The following is a 22,410-nucleotide window of genomic DNA, read 5'->3' as shown; positions in this document are numbered from 1 at the left end:
CTGTAGAAATGTCCTGGACCTGAGATGACTGATCTCTAACAAGCACCACCATCTTCCTATATGCTTCCTGATACCCATTGATTCCAGTTTTGCTGGAGCTCCTTGACACCGCACACCGCATGCCACATATGAATGAATGTTGTTTCTCGAAAGTGTTAGTGAACAATGTTTTCAACTTGACAGATTATCCTAAATTGATTGTTAGTCCAGTTTCTGTTTTGGAATGAACGAGTCGTTTCGAGTTTGAAAAGCCTTTTGTTCCCCGTTTTTGTCTCCATGGCAATCAGAGATGAGTTCCCAAGTAATCAGTACTCTTTTCATATGCAGTGTAAATTGTTCTGATTAGTTGAAACTTGGCACTCTTGCACGTGCCCTGACCTTTGCAAAACCAGAAGCTTTAGCAGCATGTCTCTGTTTTCAGTAATCTTAATGTGGAGGTGCCAGTGTTGTACTAAGGTGGACAAAGTTAAAAGTCACACAATGCCAAGTTATAGTCCAACACGTTTATTTAAAAGTGCAAGTTTTCAGAGCGCTGCACCTCCGTCATGTAGTGGGGCAAGATCATAGGGCACAGAATTTATAGATAAAGATCAAAGTGTGGTACAACTGATGCAATATATAGAACAAACCTAGATTGCTGTTAAGTCTTTAATCACTTTGAATAGGGATGCAGATTTCATTTGATTAATTGTAAATCCTAGAACTTCTTTCAAGTCACTGTCCTGAAATAACTTAAGGTTTTATTAGTGTTTTTAGAAAAAAGGTAATATCTCAGCTCAGACAATGCATTAAATGTATGAGTTAGAGTCTGTCTGTCCCCCAGCCTTGAGTCAGACTGCTTCTATTCCCACAATAGGAATTTAACACTTTGGAAAGGCAAGGGTTGGTTAGGGATAGTCAACATGGCTATGTGCTTGGGAAATCATGTCTCATGAACTTAATTGAGTTTTTTGAAGAAGTAACAAAGAGGATTGACGAGGGCAGAGTGGTGAATGTAATCTGTATGGACTTCAGTAAAGCGCTCGACAAGGTTCCCAATAGGAGACCGGTTAGCAAGGTTAGATCTCATGGAATACAGGGAGAACTAGCCATTTGGATACAGAACTGGTTCGAATGTAGAAGACGGAGGGTGGTGGTGGTGGAGGATTGTTTTTCAGATTGGAGGCCTGTGACCAGTGGTGTGCCACAAGGATCTGTGCTAGGTCCGCTACTTTTCATCATTTTTATAAATGATTTGGATATGAACATAGGAGGTATAATTAGTAAGCTTGCAAACGACACCAAAATTGGAGGTATAGTGGACAGCAAAGAAGGTTACCTCAGATTACAATGAGATCTTGATCAGATGGGCCATTGGGCTGAGGAGTGGTAGATGAAGTTTAATTAGATAAATGTGAGGTACTGAATTTTGCGAAAGCAAATCAGAGGAGGACCTGTACACTTAATGGTAAGGTTCTAGGGAGTGTTGCTGACCAAAAAGACCTTGAAGTGCAGGTTCATAGCTCCTTTAAAGTAGAGCCGCATATATATAGGATAGTGAAGAAGTATATGCTTTCCTTTATTGGTCAGAGTATTGAGTACAGGAGTTGGGAGGTCATGCTGTGGCTGTACAGGACATTGATTAGGCCACTTTTGGAATATTGCGTGTAATTCTGGTCTCCTTCCTATTGGAAGGATGTTGTGAAACTTGAAAGAGTTCAGAAAAGATTTACAAAGATGTTGCCAGGGTTGGAGGGTTTGAGCTATAGGGAGAAGCTGTATTCCCTGGGGTGTCGGAGGCCGAGGGGTGACCTTATAAAGGTTTATGAAATCATGGGGGACATGATTAGTGTTAAAAGCCAAGGTCTTTTCCCTGGGGCCCAGAACTAGAGGGCATAGGTTTAGGGAGAAAGCGGAAAGATATAAAAGGGACCTGAGGGGAAAGGTTTTCACACAGAGGGTGGTTCGTGTATGGAATGAGCTGCCAGAGAAAGTGGTAGAGGCTGGTACAATTACAAGATTTAACAGGCATCTGGATGGGTGTATGAATAAGAAGGGTTTAGAGGAGTATGGACCAAGTGCTCGCAAATGGGATATCTGAGCCATATGGGCAATTTGGCCCAAAGGGTCTGTTTCTGTACTGTATATCTCTATGACTATGACTAATTGTGCTTTTTGAACAAAATGGAATGTATCTGCAAATGCAAATTCGTATGTGTGTGTGTCACACTACAGGTGACCCCACTACACTTATTATACACTCACACTCACTCTCACTCTCAGACACACAGACACATGCATGCATACAGACATACTCTCACACAGTCTTGACACTCCACAGACCCCCTCTCATACATATTTTCTCTCTCTCTCACTCTGTGTGCGTGTCTCTCTCTCACGCGCGCACATACACATGCATGCACACCCTCTCACAGGCATATACTCCATCAAACCCGTGCTCACACACATTCTCACTGTCTTCCTCGCGCCCACACACACAAACACACTCTCTCTCTCTCTCTCTCTCACTTACACATGCATGCATTTAAGTCTATGGGGTGAATTTGTATTTGTAGATACATTCTATTTTGTTCAAAAAGCACACAATCTGTAGGCAGTCAGTCCATGTAATATTTTATAAATTCCTATTTTGGAAATAGAACCAGTCTGACTCAAGGTTGGGATAAAGACAAACTCTACACCATACCTTTAATGCATTGTCTGAGCTGAGATGTCACTTTTTTTAATACTGATAAAACCTTAAGTTATCTCAGGGCTGTGACTTGAAAGAAGTTCTGGGATTTACATATTAGTCAGTCGAAACCTGCATCCGCGTTCAAATTGATTAATGACTTAACAGCCATTAGATGGTACACACTGCTGCCCCCGTGTGTCAGTGGTAAAGGAGGTGAGTGCTGAATGTGGTAGATGCCTGGTGTCAAGGCTCTTGAGTGTAATAGTTCTTGGATTTTGAGGCATCTGTCATTGGAGATGGTCATTGCCTGGTACATTGGTGACGCAAATGACAGTTGGAGTGTCACCTCAGTTGGGTAAGGTGTTAGCATGTCCAGATGAAGAAGGAATTAGAATTAATCAGGGACTGCACTCTCAAACTGTTGCCCATTTCTTGAAACATATGAGCATTGCTGAGGATGGGATAGACTGCACCATTTGGGGCTTATTGGCAGGTTGTGCTCATGGTTGACTGGAGAGTGTGGTTGTGGTCACGCTTAAAGGTTGGTGAGGGCTCCTGGAACAGCATATACAAAGGTCACTGGCTCTTGGAATCAAAGTAGTTACTAGCTTGGGCACAGCTTCCCGTAAGAAAGGGGGCTTGAGAGATGTGTTGGGTGTGTGGTTGGGGGAGGGGAGGAGCGTGAGGTGCAGATGCCCTTTAAGGTAACTGTGCGGTTCGAAAACAGAAAGGAAGAGGGGCTTTCTGACCAGGCCAGTTGATGGGGCACAGCATCTCCAAACTCAAACACCGACTGCTCCTCTTGTGTGAACACGTCCATTCACTTGTTGCTTTTGTTTTTGTTAACTTTCAGGGTGAATCAGGAGCCAAGGGACCTCCTGGGAAAACTGGTCCTATTGGCCCGCAGGGCACCCCGGGGAAACGAGGTCCTGAGGGTCTCCGAGGAATTCCTGGTTCTGTGGTAAGTTCATTGGTATCAATGGCAGGTGAGAGGACATTGCAGAAACTGGTTCTCCTGCACATAGTGTTTAATGGGAAATCTCCCACGCCTTTTTTAAAGTTGTTCCTCAAGCAGTATCATCGGTATGTTTGACAGTGACACTGTCGGGCATGGTCCAGTGGGACTTGAGCCCTAACGGGACAAACGTCGAAGAGCTTTTCTCCCTGTTTTCAGTTCAAAGGCTACACACCAAAAAAAAGTTCTGCTTTCACTTTTCTGAGCATTCAGTGGTTAAGGGTGCTGGTGTTTTCAAATCAGGCTGCATAGATGGCCCCTGGTGCATGTGCTGGATCTTTGAAGGTGCTATCCAAACAATCCCACTCCTCTGTTGTTACCCTTACTGTTGCATTACTGGTTGATACTCTTCAAATGCTTATCATGTTCCCTTTTAAAATTTGCTATGGAATCTACTACCTCTGCCCTGTCAGGCAGCCTGATCTAAATCACACTTTACGCAGAGTAAAAACAGTTCTTCCCATCTCTCCTCTTCCACAAACTGTGTTCCCCAATTACTGACTCTCTAGTCACCTTTCTTAAGATGTATACCTCCATTAAGATCCCCCTCAGCCTTCACTGTTTTAAGCAGAACAACCCCAGACTCCAGCATCTCCACATTTATTGTGGTTCTTCACCCCTTTTCCCATCCTAGTTCCAGGAATGGGGCCATTTAGCACTGGCTGACTATCTCCTGGGGAACAATATTCCGTGTACTGCACAAACTAGTGGTAGGGGTGATCTAATTCCTGAAGGTTCTGGGTGGTGCAAGTGCACAGAAACCCCCAAGAGCTAGAGAATTGCGCAGCAGTTCACAAACACCATCAACACACATGCTGGAGGGTGGGAATGAACCATGCTGGTTTGCATTGGAGTGCAACCTGCATGCAAGGATAGGAGATTTTTAACCACACCTTGGGTACTGACCAATGGATGTCTAGAGCCACTGCACCAGACAGCTGGGCTGTGAGTCTCACCCAGTGACACAAGGTGACAGATGTGTCTCCAGCTCTTACCTTCCTCCCTCCCTCAGCTTTTCTATCCTTCAGCCTCCTGCCCTGCTCTGCCTGCTTTCCTCCATTCCTCTCTATTCCTCTGCCTCCCACTGCCACACTCCATCCCCCTCTGCGTTGTCTTGCTGTCTTACCTCAACACTGTTACTGATATCTTGCTTCCTCGTGACAGGGTGAACAAGGAACTCCTGGATCCCCGGGACAGACAGGTCCTCCTGGTCCAATGGTAGGTAAAGATTGCAGCCTTTCACTTTATTTCCAGTTGGAGCAGAGAGAACATCTTAATTGAAAAGGAGTGCAGAGAGAGTGTCAACACAAGGGAGAGGTTAAGCTCCTATAATAGCACTAAGCTTCATGCATCTTTGCCGCTGTGTGAGTGAGGGGGTGAATGGTATATCTGGGTGGTGTCCAAGGAGAGCGGGTGTGTCTGGGTATCCTAATATCTAGGCTGAATGAATGGCTCTCTGGTATCTCACTTTTTTGGAAACTGGTACGTTGAGATATCTTTGTCTCCAGTATCTCTCTGTATCCCAGTATCCGGGTTTCTGGAACTCACTGATGCCAGGTCTACCTAGACATCTAGTAACTTGACCTATCTGTGTTATGTTATATGTGATATGTAAGATTTTGTAGTCATGTGATATTGACACTTTTTCACTCTAATTCCTCTTAGGGCCCCCCTGGATTACCTGGCTTGAAGGGAGATGGTGGCCCTAAGGGAGAGAAGGTAAGACCCACTAGTCACAATGAAGTTTTGTGTGTGTGTCTATGTCAGACATCTCAGTTTTAATATTGAGGGCCAGAACAATAGCGTTCTCACTTTAGCACCTGTGAAGCACCTTCCCTAAGAGCATGGATGAAGCAGGACCATCAACTCCCAGGGAAGTCAAGTAACAATGTAGATATGCACATGATAGACTGACTGCCCTTCACGTGCAGTAAATTCTGTTTCATTTTTCAGTGGGTTTGCTAGGATTACCCTGAGGACTTGGATTAAAGTTCAGAAATCAAATGCATTGCCCATCTATTAAACCGCGGCTAGAGGGCAGTCACTCTCATTGAACCATCTCCACAAATTCTACATATCATCTCCAACTGTTCTTGTTTATATTAGTGCCTTGATTGTAGAAAGACAGATTGAGGTTCTTCGCAGGAGCATTATCAGAGAAAGGAGGTGATATTCAAATTAATGCTCATGATCTTCATTAGAAGATAGGTTTAAGTAGTGTTTTAAAGGAGGCAAGAGATGTAGAGAGGCTGAGAGAAGAAATAGCAGGCAGCTGAATGCACAGTTGCCAAATGGTTGAGTGGTTAAGTTCTGGGACATTTTATTGATTCACAAGATGAGGGTGTTGCTGGGTGGGTCAGCATTTATTCCACATGGCTAACCGCCCTGGAGGTGGTGCTGGTCAGCTGCATTCTTGATATGATGCAGGTCAACTGGTGCACATGCAGTGCTGTGAAGCAACAGTGATATTTCCAAGCCTGGGTGGAGAGTCACCTGGTGGAGAACTTGCAAGTGGCAGTGTGCCCAAACGTCAGTTGTCCTGGGCCCTTGAGGCAGTGGAGCTCGTGGGTTTGGAAGGTCCTGTCAAAGGACCTCTCGGGGGTTGTTTGCACACAAGTCCAGAATTAGAGGGACTCAGATATGCATGAGTAGAATACACGTACAGAGAAATAGCGAGCTATTGGAGACACTTGAAAACAAATGTGGAAATTTTAAAAAATGAAGGGAATGCTTGACCACAATGGACGAATGGACGAACAAAAGTCCTTGCTGTGAATTGAGAGGTGGGTAGCAGAGTTTTGAGTCCACGTGTGTTTCTGCATTGACTCTCTTGGGATTCTGTCCTTGCCCTGTTTAAATTTCATACCTATTTACCATTGTATTTGTCTTTCAGGGTCACCCTGGCCTGATTGGATTGATTGGACCACCAGGAGAGCAGGGGGAGAAGGGTGATCGTGGCCTGCCTGGTCCATCGGGAAAAGAAGGACTTAAAGGAGACACTGTAATTACTTTCAACCTTCATGTTTCAAATGAACACCAATTTCCTGCAGTATTTCAGTATTGCTGTTTAACATAGTCCCATGGTACTTGTGTTGTGGTAATAAGTCTTTACAGCTCCCACAAAGACCCAAGTCTAATCTCTGCTGTGTAAATGGGTGTCAGCCACTTAGCCTCAGTACTGCTGGGCTAGGGAGAGGAGTGATCTGACTGGGCTCTCAGATCCATCTCTTTGATACTGAGCTTACCTATACAGTCATTGAACTCTCTCCCACTATGGTGTTAAGGACCCAAGTGACTGTTTGTTAATTTGTGGTCTTAACCTGTGAGGGAGCTGATCCTTTCAGCAATGACAAAACAGGTGCAAAGAGTCATTGGCACATCATGGCCATGTTATTTCTAACCAGTCCTTGGGCCTAAAGTGTTTTCCCAAAATCACTGAACTGCTGTGGTGCAGAAAACGACTGTTCGGTCTGTTGTGCCTCCTCTGACTCTCTGAGCAGTTTGACTTAGTGCCAACCTCCTGTTTCTTCCCCTTAACTCCAGGTCAGTGCAATTTCAAATTCCCAGTGCTATGACACAATTACATTTTGTCATTGTGCAGTACTCTTGTTAGCAATGTACTCTTGAACACTGTTGTCACACAGCCTGTCACAAGGTCCTTGTTTGTCTGTTAGCATTCAGTAGTTACTGGCACAGTCTCCAGGTTTTGGTCCTATGACAAATCCAGGCATAAACCAAACTTGCCACCCCCACAGCCTGCTTTCAGAGACTTTTTCTCACCACAAAAGTTTTCACTCATTTCTATATTACCAGTTGTAAAATGTGCCAGCATCTTGCATATGGAGGATAATTGAAGAGACTGAGTCATTTGGGGATAATGTCGGAACGTGACGTTCATTTAGAAGATCACCTGTGATTCAGTTGAATGGTGTAGCAGGCTGAAGGGGCTAAATGACCTCGACCTGCTCTTATGGTACAATGTTTTTGGACTGTTATTTCTTTGAAGGTAAGATTCCTTCATTGATGTAAGAACAGCAACCAGGTGCTGTTTATGTGTGACAGAAACAGAGGATGCATACTGTCTCTAGTCTTTCAAAGCTATTCACAATTTGAATTTTCTGACTCCTGGCCTTTATTTTTCAAGAGAAAAGAGATGTAATCTGTCAATTCTTTTCTGAAAAGTTTACCCATGCATTTCTGTTATCACCCCTGTAGGTTGTCATTGTATCTTCTCTAGAGTTTCTGTCCTTTATAAACGTGGTAACCAGAACTGCACCTAATACTCCATAAGATGCTGACAAGTGAACATTTCAACATTGTAATGTTAACTGCCCAACACTGTAACTATAAACTGTTAACAATAATCATTTGTATTCAACTCTATGACACAGTGGGTCAATGGGGTGGCACGCTGGCTCAGTGGTTAGCACAGTTGCCTCACAGCGCCAGGGAACCGGGTTCGATTCCAGCCTTGGACAGCTGTCTGTTCTGGGCACAATTGTGCACTTTCTCCCCATGTTTGCGTGCATTTCTTCCAGGTGCTCCGGTTTCCTCCCACAATCACAAAGATGTGCTGCTCAGGTGAATTGGCCATGCTAAATTGCCCACAGTGTTCAAGGATGTGTAAGTTTGGTCATTCTTTGGGATAAATATAGGGTAGGGGATGGATCTGGGTGGGTTACTCTTCAGAGGTCGGTGTGGACCAGTTGGGCCAAATGGTCTATTTCCCCATTTTCAGGATTCTATGATACATATAGTGTTTTGCATATGACTGTAGAAATCTGACAGGGGTACCATCAAGATTATTTACCATTTAATCCTATTGGAGGTTTCAGCCGAATCCAACCCAGGCCTGAAGCCCTTACCAATAAAAATCAAACAAACTAATATGCAAGGGGTTACAGAATGTTTGGCACAAATTCTGCAACACGAGTTTACATCGTATTTTGGGTCAGTTTAAAGAATGCACACTGAAAGCTGGCCCGAGTCACTGTGTATAGGACACAACCCCAAACCAGCGAAAATTAGTTACTGTGATGAGATTCCATTCATTGTGCGTTTTCTGGTCACTGGGAGATATTTGTTCAAATGTTATCCTGACCGTTTCAAAATCTTCTGTTCCAGTTGTATAATTTCAGTTTACTAGGACAACAAAGCCACAAAGCTTCTAAAGGCATTTAAATTTAAAATCATGTTGTTCACAGGTGGTGGTTGAGACTCACTGATTAAAACTGTTAATTTTTTTTTAATGTGGCAATCAAACCTCATCCAAGTCTTTAACATTAAGCAAGATTTTAAGAGCGGGGATCCTGGGGGAATATTATTTTGTGGAGAAGAGAGTAACTGTAGGCCGTAAGGTAGTCACTGAGCAATCCAATCTCTCACCTGAGAAAGTGGTGAGATTGTCGGACTCATTGACATGGAGAGTGAGTGGGTTTAGATGCATTTAAGAAGGAACTGAATCAATCACATAAAAGAAAATTTTTGTAAAAGGAAGGTTTAACTTGAGAGGAACTGAAACACCAGCTTGGACTGGTCAGGAGAATGGGCCTGTTTCTGTGCCTTACGCTCTGTGCAATCCTGCATAAATGTTACAACATTGCACTGCAGCATTAGCTTATTGCAGTGCTTGGTGTGTTACAGTGTCAGGCAGCTATGGTGAGAATTGGTATTAGACAAGTTGGCTGGGCATGGGAGAGAAGTTAGGTAAACAGAGAGCGCCTTAATCAGAACAAAAATAAGTGCCACATGGAGGCGGGGCGGGGGATTAAAATGCACCAGACACACTCAGTGAGACAGCAAAGAGGGAGAGAAAGAGATAGGAAAAAGTTCAAATTTCCTCAGTATGAGCTTGTATTTAATTTTCACCTCATCGTTTCTTTGGTTCCAGGGTATTTCTGGTGGAACGGGACCCGTCGGTCCTCCTGGTCCTCCTGGATTACCGGTAAGGTTCACTCCTAGCTTGAAGACCATGGTATTTGGGCATCATTGAATGCAGCAACAACCTGAAGCCAGCTTGGGTGTTTTTCGACCCAGTTGCTCAGTTTGGTGGTAGTGGGGTGTTACAACAGGGGACATGGGAAAAAGGGGGAACCAATGGATTTACAATAATGCCACCAGCTTTAATGAAGTTTCTGCTTTCCGAGAAACATGCATTTGAAGAAAGGGCACTAGGAAAGAAGGAGAGGGAGCACATCTTCAAAAAGCTCTCGGCCCATGACAATCTGTCCATGTTAATACTCTCACACCTCAGCGATCCAAAGCTTCATCGCCTCTGTATTTTGCACCACCCATCCCCCTTTCCAAACTCTGCTGTCCACCCTAGACTGGATATTCCTGTCTTGTGACTAACTTTTCAAGGCTGAGATTACAAGCTTTTTGCCAACTGAGGAGGATTCAAGGTGTGAAACAGGGAAGTGGAGTTGATGACAAAGATCAGCCATGATTTTATTCAACAGCAGAGTGGGTTAGAGGGACTAAATGGTCAACACCTGCTCGCCTTCAGCTTTGCAGGGGGAGTCTTGATTTATGGTGGCTACAACCATGCAGATATTGTTTCCTATACAAATTCCAGATTTGGGGTGGCTGTTGATGAACCTCAAGAAACTACAAGTCGTTCTGCTATAATGCAATGGTTACATTTCTCTGCAACTCTGCACTATAGAAAATTGCACAATAGAAAACTGCTCTCAAAAATGACGCTGTACGAGATTGCCAAAGGAAATTGCTATAGCCACTAAGTAGAAAGTTCACATTATCCAAACGTCGATCGTGTTATGGCCATTATGCCAGAATGACCTGTACTATGGTAGGATAAAGCCGTTGTTCCATCAGTCCTCATCCAAACCCACGATGGCCAGTTCATTGTGACTGACTGAATCCTTTAATCAACTTCCTCTCCATCCCCACCTAAGCAACTCTCATCATCAAGCTATCTCCAGAGGGACAAGCTAACTGGAGAAACCTAGAATAATGGGAGAAAATAATGCTCCAGGAAATTCCCCTGTAGAAGTCATCAAAAGCTGCAGTGGGATCGCATGACACCAATTGCTGTCTAGAAAGGTCTTTGGCTTCTCCAAGGTGTGATTCCATTCTCTTTTGAAACAGATCAGCACCCTCTACACCAGTCAGCGATGCATTCCAAAGACAATAGTCCCAAAGATTTTCTGCCACACTTCAGTTCAGTTTTACACAGTGACTGTTTCTCCCTGCAGACTTCAGAGGAGATGGGATCACTGGTTAATTGTTCATCAGCTGGCAACCTTGGTGTATATCCAAGAAATTACCCCATACCTGTAGATACTGAAACTGAGTTTGTTCTGTTAGTATCCCATACACCAAACTTTGCTGTGGCCAGTTTTCTTTCATGCCGAATTTATGCATATCACTGTCAAGGTATTTATTGCCCATGCCTAATTGCCTTAGAGAAGAAGCTGTGAGCTGCTTGCTTGAACTGCTGCAGTCCTTGGTTGGACTCAAGATACACCACATTGTTATAAAGCAAAGTCCTCCGGATGCTGGAAACCTGAAGTAATACAGCAATTGCTGGAGAAACTCTGCAGGTCTAACAGCATCTGTGGAGACAAAGAGAGTTAACGTTTTGAGTCCAGTATAACTATTCAGTGTGCAGTGAACTGGCCTCAAAGCATTAACTCTACTTCTGTTTCCTCAGATGCTGCCAGATTTGCTGAGTTTCTCCAGCATCTTCTGTTTACATTACACCGACATTGATTGAAGTGAGTTTCAGGCTTTTGACCTAGCGACAGTATTGGAACAGAGATATGGTTGCGAGCCAGGATGGTGTGTGATTTGGAGGGGGTCCTGCAGCAGGTGGCATCTCCATGCATCTACTGCCCTTGTCCTCCGAGGTGTTGGAGGCCCCAGGTTTGGAAGGTGAATTGTTGAAATTTATTTTGATGATGGTGCTCATTGCTGCCACTCTTTGTGGGTGATGGACAGAGTCAGTGCTGACAATGGTGAATATGTTGTGAATAAAGTGGAATACTTTGACCTAGATAGTGACCCAGAGTCTGTCTGGAGGAATAGGAGGGCCCAGCTCAAGAAAGAGCCCTCTTCATGAACAATCTTACTTGGAGAAGCACAAAATGGACAAGGGTGGTTTTTCACAATTTTTATGGCAGCTAACAAATGTGTAAGTTCTAAAAGATAATCAGTACTCAAAAGAGTTAATATTACAGTTTAGATATATGGATTACAGGTAAAACACTTGCTTTGGGTATTTTTCTTCATTGAAGTTTAATGTGCTGAGGCAAGAGGTTAACTCTGGACATTGGAATAAAAGCAAAATACTATGGATGATGGAAATCTGAAATAAAAATAATGCTAGAGAAACTCAGCATCAGTGGAGAGAAAAACAGAGTTAACATTTCAAGTCCAAAATGATTTGGAGGTGCTGGCGTTGGACTGGGGTGTACAAAGTTAAAAAATCACACACCAGGTTATAGCCCAACACGTTTATTTGGAAGCACTAGCTTTCAGAGCATTGCTGATGAACCACCTGATGAAAGAATGGCGCTCTGAAAGCGAGTGCTTCCAATTAAACCTGTTGGACTATAACCTCGTGTTGTGTGATTTTTAATCAGGTCCAATATGACTCTTCATGAAGAGTCATCCTGGACTATGTTAACTGTGCTTCTGTCTCCACAGATGCTGTAAGACCTCCAGCATTCTGTGTCTGTTTCAGATTTCCAATGCCCACAGTATTTTGACTCATTTGATGATTATGGGGACACCTTGCTTGATGGAGGACTCCTTCAGCCAATTCTGCTGCTGCTCTGGCTGCTGTCTACTTTGAGATGTATGACATTACTGTGTTGGAGATGCCTTCACTGCTGTCTTTCTAATGTGTTTCTGGTTCCATTCTTGTCTTCCAGGGTCCGCCTGGTCCTAAAGGGTCAAAAGGTTCTCAGGTGAGTCAACTCTATTCACAACATATGCCCTAGAGTTAGGGTAACGTTGCAGCCACAGTCTTTTAGAGAACCTGGACAGAGAGCGCGTACCTCGACTCTGGAATGAAATGTTGATCGCCTCTGTGGAATGCTAGATTCTTCAGAGAACCACTTTATCACTGTAGCTGCAAAGAAGCCCGTTGTAAAGGGAGAGCTGTGAGTAAGAAATTCCATAAGTGACCCCACAGCACAATTTTAAAGAGAAGGTGATTTCTTCCTAGTAAGACAGGCCAATATGTATCCCTCAACCCGTACCATTGAAACAGATGGCCTGGGTTGTTGTGTAGTTTGGCTGCAGTGATTTCTCGCATTGTAACAATGACCAAAATTCACAACAATGCTTTCGCAGTAAAGCACTTTGGAGAGGTCCTGAAATTGGAAAGGCCCAAAATTAAGTAATTTTCACAATCCCTAAAGCTCACTTTTGTGGGGTTGGGGTGGGAGGGAAGGCATCTGCAGATTGAAACTTGACAGGGTAACCCCAGAATTTGAACAGTCTTCACTCGTTGTGCCTGATGTTGGGTTAGAATCTGAAACAAGCAATGATTGGAACCAAACAGATGACTGCTCCATTGCTCCTTCATACTTCTTTCCAAAGAGATGCATCAAATACGTCCATCACCCAGCAATTCACTAGACCTTGAATGTTCACTTCTCCCTCACGTCCAGCAGACAGCTCAAAGTTTGAATGTCCTCTGAGAATAGAATTGTAGCTTGAGATGCAAACTTTAGTGATGAGGGTAGATTGAAGAAGTTGCAATTGTTCTCCTTAGACAGAAGAAGGCTAAGAGGGAATTCGATAAAGGTTTTCAAAATCATGAGCAGGCTGCATAGAACAGATAGGAAGAAGCTGTTTCGGCTCATAAAACAGAAATGGTCAAGAGGGCATTGATTTTATAATGATGTGGAAACAAGTAAGGGTGATGTGAGATCAATCTTTTTACACAGTGAGTAGTTACAAAATGGAATGCATTGCCAGGCAGTGAGGTTGGAACAGGTTAAATTGAGGCATTCAAGAGGGGCATTAGATAGTTGTTTTGATACAGATGGCGTACAGGGTAAAGGCAAGGGATTATCAGGAGGATATTGAAATGGTGCAGATACAGTGGGCTGAATGGTCTCCTTCTACAACAATACCATCCTGTGATTCTGAGATGGGGCCAGAGTTGTACAGCAGTGCATGCAGCCAAGGTGGCTGTGCAAGGCCAGTCTTTGGTGGGCTGGAGGTAAGGAATGGACTGAGGTCTCCCTCACCTGGGTACTTGGGATACTGAGCAGAATCTGCCCAGCCAGGTTCCTCAGTCACCTATCACATGAATGCCCTGCATTGTGCTCATAGAGCAGTGCTGATGCTGACTGCAGCCTTGTCCTCTGTGTGGCTGTGGGTGAGTTTGGGATGGGACGATCGATATGACCCTTGAACCGCTTGCAGTGGGTAGAGTTGAGTTTGCCAGGCAGGTTGCCAAAGGAATCTCGGTGCTCGGACTGATGATTTCAGTGGCATTAACAGCAGTTCCTGCAGGGCCTTCCTCTAATCTCTCACTGATTTCACTGGCCCTCAATGGAGTAACACTGGGAGCCTTCCTAGCGGTAAGTACTGATAGCAGTCTTGTTTTGGGGGGCTCTTACTATCCAGGCTGAATAATACATGTAACACCTGTGTGAAGCCTGTTATGCTGGGTTTGCTGAAACAAAGCATGGAAGTGACAATGCAAATCTCGGAGACTGACGTGTCGAACTGTATTATCAGTGGTCATCCGTTGACCGGGCAGAAGTTCAACTCTGACCCCCTTCTTCAACCCACACTCTCCCTTGCCTGTGTATATTCTGCCATCATTGTCGTCCCTGTCTAATTTCCTCAGCATCCCTGATTTTGATTGCTACACTATTGGTAATGTGCTGTCAGCGGCCTGGGCCGTTAAGGCCCAGAATTCTGTCCCCATACTTCTCTGCTTCCCCTTTAAGATTCCTGTTAAAACCTGTCCCTTTGATGCCGTGTCCTCTTAAGCAACTTGGTGTCATGCTTTGGCTGACAGTGCTTCTGTGAAATGCTTTGTGATGTTTGACTATGTTAAAAGTGCTGTATCAATACATGTGTTGTATTTGACCATGTCCCCTCTCTCTCTTTCTCCTCTGATTCTTGCAGGGTACTGCTGGTCCTAAAGGGCAGCGAGGTGTTACTGGTCCTCCTGGTATTCCTGTAAGTTGAATCGATTGATGGCTTTTGCACGTTTTGCCACAGTGAATAGTGTTGAGTTAGCCTCTGACTCCAGCTGAGGAAGGTTGGAGAGCATGTACCAGGCTTTGCTTGGCCAACTGATGTGTTGCACTTACCACTTGTCTGTACACTCAACTGGGGCTCCATCAACTTCCAGAGAACAGAAGTCTGGAGTATCCACGGAGCATTTTTGAGGTGGAACTGGCTGGTACAGCATGAAAATGGCATTAAATCAGTTCACATTCTTCTGCTGAAATTCAACCGAGACCGATCTCTTTCCAAAGACCAGGCATCAGTTCTAGCTCAGTGTAGATTGGCTGCTTCAATTAGGCAGGTTGTGAATAGGGCATAGAACATAGAACAATACAGCACAGAACAGGTCCTTCGGCCCACGATGTTGTGCCGAACTTCTAACCTAGATTAAGTACCCATCCATGTACCTATCCAAATGCCGCTTAAAGGTCGCCAATGATTCTGACTCTACCACTCCCACGGGCAGCGCATTCCATGCCCCCACCACTCTCTGGGTAAAGAACCCACCCCTGACATCTCCCCTATACCTTCCACCCTTCACCTTAAATTTATGTCCCCTTGTAACACTCTGTTGTACCCGGGGAAAACGTTTCTGACTGTCTACTCTATCTATTCCTCTGATCATCTTATAAACCTCTATCAAGTCACCCCTCATCCTTCGCCGTTCCAACGAGAAAAGGCCGAGAACTCTCAACCTATCCTCGTACGACTTCCTCTCCATTCCAGGCAACATCCTGGTAAATCTTCTCTGCACCCTCTCCAAAGCTTCCACATCTTTCCTAAAGTGAGGCGACCAGAACTGCACACAGTACTCCAACTGTGGCCTAACCAAAGTCCTGTACAGCTGCAACATCACTTCACGACTCTTGAATTCAATCCCTCTGCTAATGAACGATAATACTCCATAGGCCTTCTTACAAACTCTATCCACCTGAGTGGCAACCTTCAAAGATCTATGTACATAGACCCCAAGATCCCTCTGTTCCTCCACCTGACTAAGAACCCTACCATTAACCCTGTATTCCGCATTCTTATTTGTTCTTCCAAAATGGACAACCTCACACTCTGCCACTGCCACTCCTCAGCCCAGCTCTGCATCATATCTAAGTCCCTCTGCAGCCGACAACAGCCCTCCTCACTGTCCACAACTCCACCTATCTTCGTATCATCTGCAAATTTACTGACCCACCCTTCAACTCCCTCATCTAAGTCATTAATAAAAATTACAAACAGCAGAGGACCCAGAACTGATCCCTGCGGAACTCCACTTGTAACTGGGCTCCAGGCTGAATATTTACCATCTACCACCGCTCTCTGCCTTCGACCGGTTAGCCAGTTTTCTATCCAATTGGCCAAATTTCCCTCTATCCCACGCCTCCTGACTTTCCGCATAAGCCTACCATGGGGAACCTTATCAAATGCCTTACTAAAATCCATGTACACTACATCCACTGCTCTACCCTCATCCACATGCTTGGTCACCTCCTCGAAGAATTCAATAAGACTTGTAAGGCAAGACCTACCCTTCACAAATCCATGCTGGCTGTCCCTAATCAAGCAGTGTCTTTCCAGATACTCGTAAATCCTATCCCTCAGTACCCTTTCCATTACTTTGCCTACCACAGAAGTAAGACTAACAGGCCTGTAATTCCCGGGGTTATCCCTATTCCCTTTTTTGAACGGGCACAACATTCGCTACTCTCCAGTCCCCTGGTACCACCCCCGTTGCCAGTGAAGATGAGAAGATCATTGCCAACGGTACTGCAATTTCCTCTCTTGCTTCCCACATAATCCTAGGATATATCCCTTCAGGCCCAGGGGACTTGTCTATCCTCAAGTTGTTCAAAATGTCCAACACATCTTCCTTCCTAACAGGTATCTCTTCTAGCTTACCAGTCCATTTCACACTCTCCTCTTCTACAATACGGTCCCTCTCGTTCGTAAATACTGAAGAGAAGTACTTGTTCAATATCTCTCCTATCTCTTCCGACTCAATACACAGTCTCCCAATACTGTCCTTGATCGGACCTACCCTCGTTCTCTTCATTCTCAGGTTTCTCACATACGCATAAAATGCCTTGGGGTTATCCTTGATCCTATCCGCCAAGGATTTTTCATGCCCTCTCTTAGCTCTCCTAATCCCTTTCTTCAGGTCCCTTCTGGCTATCCTGTATCCCTCCACTGCTCTGTCTGAATCCTGTTTCCTCAACCTTATGTAAGCCTCCTTCTTCCTCTTTACCAGACATTCAACCTCTCTCGTCAACCAAGGCTCCCTCACACGACCATTTCTTTCCTGCCTGATAGGTACATACATATCATGGACACGTCGTATCTGCTCTTTGAAAAAGTTCCAATTTCCACCACATCCTTCCCTGACAGCCTATGCTCCCAACGTATGCTCCTCAAATCCTGCCTTACAGCATCGTAATTTCCCTTCCCCCAATTATAAAATCTACCTTGTTGTGCGCACCTATCTCTCTCCATAACCAAGGTGAAAGTCACAGAATTGTGGTCACCATCACCAAAATGTTCACCCACTAACAAGCCCACCACTTGTCCCGGTTCATTACCGAGTACCAAATCCAATATGGCCTCCCCTCTGGTTGGACAATCTACATACTGCGTTAGAAAAGCTTCCTGGACACACTGCACAAACACTGCCCCATCCAATCTACTTGATCTAAAGAGCTTCCAATCAATATTTGGGAAGTTGAAGTCGCCCATGACTACGACCCTGTGGCTTCTGCACCTTTCCAAAATCTGTTTCCCAATCTGTTTCTCCACATCTCTGCTGCTATTGGGGGGCCTATAGTAAACACCCAACAAGGTGACTGCACCTTTCCTATTTCTGACTTCAGCCCATACTACCTCCAGAGGCAGATCCCCCTCAAACTTCCTTTCTGCAGCCGTTATACCATTTCTAATTAGCAATGCCACCCCCCCCTCCTTTTTTCCCACCCTCCCTAATCTTACTGAAACACCTGTAACCAGGAACCTCCAACAGCCATTCCTGTCCCTCATCTATCCACGTTTCCGTGATGGCCACAACATCGTAGTCCCAGGTACCGATCCACGCCTTAAGATCTGATACTCCTTGCGTTGAAGTATACGCACTTGAGCCCATCTCTGTGTCCGCAAGTAGTCCCTGTCAGTGCTACCTTCTCCACAGCCTCCCTACAGTCTTGGGCATCCTGACACACAGCTAGCTTACTTGCTGGACTACAAGTCCGGATCCCATCCCCCTGCCAAATTAGTTTAAACCCCCCCGAAGAGTGCGAGCAAACCTACCCCCCAGGATATTGGTGCCCTTCTGGTTCAGGTGCAACCCGTCCTGTTTGTACAGGTCCCACCTTCCCCAGAATGCAGTCCAATTGTCCAAATATCTGAAGCCCTCCCTCCTACACCAGCCTTGCAGCCACGTGTTCAACTGCACTCTCTCCCTATTCTTTGCCTCACTGTCACGTGGCACCGGCAACAACCCAGAGATGACGACTCTGTCTGTCCTAGCTTTTAGCTTCCAGCCTAACTCTTTGAGCTCTTGAATGACCTCCCCACCCCTCTTCCTACCTATGTCGTATGGATATGGAATATTCTGATGTTGTTAAAAATATTCCACAGATTCTGTGGAACAGTGTAGAGGGAACTTTACTCTCTACCTAACCCCATGCTGTATCTTTTCTGTGCGTATTTGATGGGGTAAGTTCAGAGTAAGTTTTACTTTATTTAACCCTGAGTGTTCCCTGTCTTGAATATGTTTGATAGGACAGTGTCTCAGGGGATTTACTTTCTGTTTACTTTTAGTTTAAAAGATTAAAGGATCATTACTTACAGTTTAAATGAGTGGATGGCATTTTGCTCAGTATCTAACCCCATGCTATACCTGTTCTGGGAGCGTTTGATGAGGACAGCATAGAAGGAGTTCGACTCAGTATCTAACATAGTGCTATACCTTTCCTGGAAGTCTTCAATGGGGACAGTTCTACTTTCAGTTGGAAAGAGCAGAGAGAGCTTTATGGTGTATCTAACACTGAACTGTACCTGTTTGATGACAGCAGTGTCGTCTGTGACTTTACTTTTAAAAGTGTAAAGAGTTTGACTCAAAAAACTAACCTGGTGCTGTTCCTGTCCTGGGAGTGTTTGATGTGGACAGTATTGGGGAACTTTACTTACAGTTTACTTTCAGTTCAAAAAGTAGTGGCAGCTTTACTCTTCACCTAACCATGCTGTACTGACTTGAGATTGTTTGATGGGAACGGTGTATATCTAACTCTGTGCTACATCCATGTTGGGAGTGCTTTATGGCAACAATGTGGGTGATTATTTAATGAATATTTAACCCCTACTAAATATTGCCTGAGAATTTGAAAAAGTGTCGGAGGAAGATTTTCTCTGTATTTAACCAGGTGCTGTACTTGTCCTGCAGCATTTGGTGGGGAGAGTGCAATTTTATTCTATATTTAACTCCATGCAGTACCTGGCCTTGCAATGTTTAATGGGGGACAGTAGAATGGAGCTCTATTCCATATCTCATCCCATACTGTACTTGTCCTTCAGTATTTATTGTACCAAATGCTGTCCTTCCCTGTCCTGGGAATGTGTGATGGAGACAGCATAGAATGAGCTTTAATTTGTATATAACCACGTGTTGTACCTGTACCTGTACCTGTGCTTCATGGGGACAGTATCGATGGAGCTTTAATTTCAGTTCAGAAGAGTAGTGGAAGATTTACTTGCAGTTTAAAATGGAAGAGGGTGATTTAAACAGTATCCAACCCAATATATTTAATCTGATGCTGACCATGGCCTGGCTATTTGAAAACTGCTAGTGTAGGAGGAGCTTTTTCTTATATCTAACCCAAGCTGTTCCAGTCCTTCACAGTTTAAAATTTTACTTTTGGTCTAAAAGAGGAGAGGAAGCTTTGTTTCCAGTGTAAAGGAGTGGAGGGAAATTTACATTCAATTAAAAAGCTTTACTTTCAATTTACTTTCATTTTAAAAGATTAGATGGAGCTTTACCATGTATCTAACACTGTGTTGTTCCTGTCCCAGGAGTGTTTGAGGTCAATGTTGAAGAAGCTTTATTTTCTGTTAAAAGAGTAGAGGGAGATAATGGTCACAGCCAATACGTGTTGTATCTCTCCGGGAGTGTTTGATGGGACAGTATAAAAGGAGCTTAACTCTATCTAACCCTGTGCTGTACCTGCCATGAAAAGAGTTTAATGGGACAATACAGAGAAGGCCGAATCAGTTTTCATCACCATGTTATGGGCACTGCTAATAATATTCGTTCTGGAAGGCAGCGACTGCCTCAGAGTGGGGAGCATTGCTGGGAGGAGCATGGAAGCTGATTAAACCTTTTAACATCATGGAGTCAGGCTCAGTTGTTTTGAGTTTGGATACTCTGAGTTTTAGCGGGAAAGGTCCAGCCAGCACAGCTCAATCCTTGTTTCTCCTTTGAAACCTAGGGCCCACCAGGTGAAGTAATTCAACCGCTACCTATCCAGAGGCGCAAGAAGAGCAAACGCTCAGTGTCCGTCGATGGCAGCAAGATGGAGCATGATGATCAGGTGATGGGAGATGAAATCCTGGATTATGCTGATGGCATGGAGGAAATCTTTGGATCATTGAACTCGCTAAAGGTGGAGATTGAACAGATGAGACACCCCATTGGCACAAAGGAAAATCCAGCACGCACCTGCAGGGATCTGCAGCTCTGTCATGAAGACTACCAGGATGGTATGTCCCTGTGGTACCTTAAACCTTATGACCATTATGGGATTGGTTCTTGGACAGTGCAACGCTCCCTCAGTACTGACCACCAGACTGCACGGCAACTGCTTCAGTACTGACCCTCTGACAGTTCAGCACTCCCTCAGTAGTGATCACCTGACAGCACAGCACTGTTTCAGTACTGATCCTCTGTTATGCGGGACTCCCTCAGTACAGACCCTCTGACATAAGGGGCTCTCTCCATACTCCTGCTCCAAAATTGCTGCTTCTTTCAATGGCCGTTTGACTCCAAGTGTCTGGGAGTTTATTGGGGCTCAGAGGTGTGTTGTCTGCATAGTGAGCCAAGGTGACCCATGCATGTTGATACATAGGAAACCTGATCCATTAGCTAACGTTTTAGAATACTTTGAATTGCAAGTCGGTGGGGATTCTTGCCATGCCGTTGAACCTCTGCAGCTCTGAGAGGATGTAGCCCAGGATCGATACTCGGCTCCCTCATAAGACCATAAGACATAGGAGCAGAAGTTAAGCATTTCAGCCCATTGAGTCTGCTCCACAATTCACTCATGGCTGATAAGTTTCTCATCCACATTCTCGTACTCTCTCTCTGTAACCCTTGATTCCCTTGACAGTCAAAAACCAATCTGTCTCAGTCTTAAATACACTCAATGACCAGGCCTCCACAGCCTTCTGTGGCAGTGAATTGCATAGATTCATCACCCTCTGGCTGAAGAAGATTCTCCTTACCTTCATTCTAGAAGATCTTCCTTATAGTGTAAGGCTGTGCCCTCGGATCTTAGTCTCTTCCACCAATAGAAACATCTTCCCAACATGTACTCTGTCCATACCATTCTGCAAGTTTAAATTAGAACCACCCTCATCGTTCTAAACACCATTGAGTATAGACCCAGAGTCCTCAAACGTTCCTCCAAGGTCCTTGGGGAGTTTTTGTTGCTGCTGTTGGGGAGGTTTTAAACTAATGTGTCAGGGAGCTGGGAACTAGAAGAAAAGGCAAATAGACAGCGAGGTGGAAACTGGACACTGTAAGAATCATGAAGATAGCATTAATAAGGGGAAGAGTAGCAGAGAGGAGATGAATGCAAAAGAACAGGTGGCCTGAAATGCATCTACTTTAATGCAAGGAGTACAGTATGTAAGGCAGATGAACTTAGGGCTTGGATTGGTGCCTGGGAATATGATGTTATTGTAATCACAGAGACTTGGTTGAAGGAAGGACATGAGGAGAAAGTGAGGTCTGCAGATGCTGGAGATCAGAGCTGAAAGTGTGTTGCTGGAAAAGCGCAGCAGGTCAGGCAGCATCCAGGGAACAGGAGAATCGACGTTTCGGGCATAAGCCCTTCTTCAGGAATGAGGAAAGTGTGTCCAGCAGGCTAAGATAAAAGGTAGGGAGGAGGGACTTGGGGGAGGGGCGTCGGAAATGCGATAGGTGGAAAGAGGTCAAGGTGAGGGTGATAGGTCAGACTGGGGTGGGGGCGGAGAGGTCAGGAAGAAGATTGCAGGTTAGGAAGGCGGTGCTGAGTTCGATGGATTTGACTGAGACAAGGTGTGGAGGGGAAATGAGGAAACTGGTTTGATGAACTCGAATTTCACCAGTTTCCTCATTTCCCCTCCCCCACCTTGTCTCAGATTCTAGATTAGAGTGGTGCTGGAAAAGCACAGCAGTTCAGGCAGCAACCGAGGAGCAGGAAGATCGACGTTTTGGGCAAAAGCACTTCATTCCTGATGGAGGGCTTTTGCCTGAAACGTCGAT

The 22,410-nt window shown here is 44.8% G+C and overlaps 1 protein-coding gene across 6 annotated transcripts in view; it reads left to right on the top strand.

Moving 5' to 3' along the window:
• LOC122541220 (collagen alpha-1(V) chain-like) overlaps positions 1-22,410 on the top strand; it is a 386,777-nt gene that overhangs the window by 355,822 nt on the left and 8,545 nt on the right. For all 6 annotated transcript variants that reach the window (XM_087979516.1, XM_087979517.1, XM_087979518.1 and 3 more), the window contains 8 exons: positions 3,528-3,635; positions 4,854-4,907; positions 5,355-5,408; positions 6,583-6,690; positions 9,580-9,633; positions 12,584-12,619; positions 14,805-14,858; positions 20,375-20,645. In XM_087979516.1, the coding sequence (XP_087835642.1) occupies positions 3,528-3,635; positions 4,854-4,907; positions 5,355-5,408; positions 6,583-6,690; positions 9,580-9,633; positions 12,584-12,619; positions 14,805-14,858; positions 20,375-20,645 (739 nt within the window). The remainder of the gene's footprint in view (positions 1-3,527; positions 3,636-4,853; positions 4,908-5,354; positions 5,409-6,582; positions 6,691-9,579; positions 9,634-12,583; positions 12,620-14,804; positions 14,859-20,374; positions 20,646-22,410) is intronic.

Source organism: Chiloscyllium plagiosum, unplaced genomic scaffold, assembly GCF_037043375.1.
Source record: "Chiloscyllium plagiosum isolate Xiang-an unplaced genomic scaffold, Cpla_swu_hap1 HiC_scaffold_35, whole genome shotgun sequence".
In the NCBI taxonomy this organism is placed as follows: Eukaryota; Metazoa; Chordata; class Chondrichthyes; order Orectolobiformes; family Hemiscylliidae; genus Chiloscyllium; species Chiloscyllium plagiosum.
This window is presented reverse-complemented; position numbering and strand designations above follow the sequence as displayed.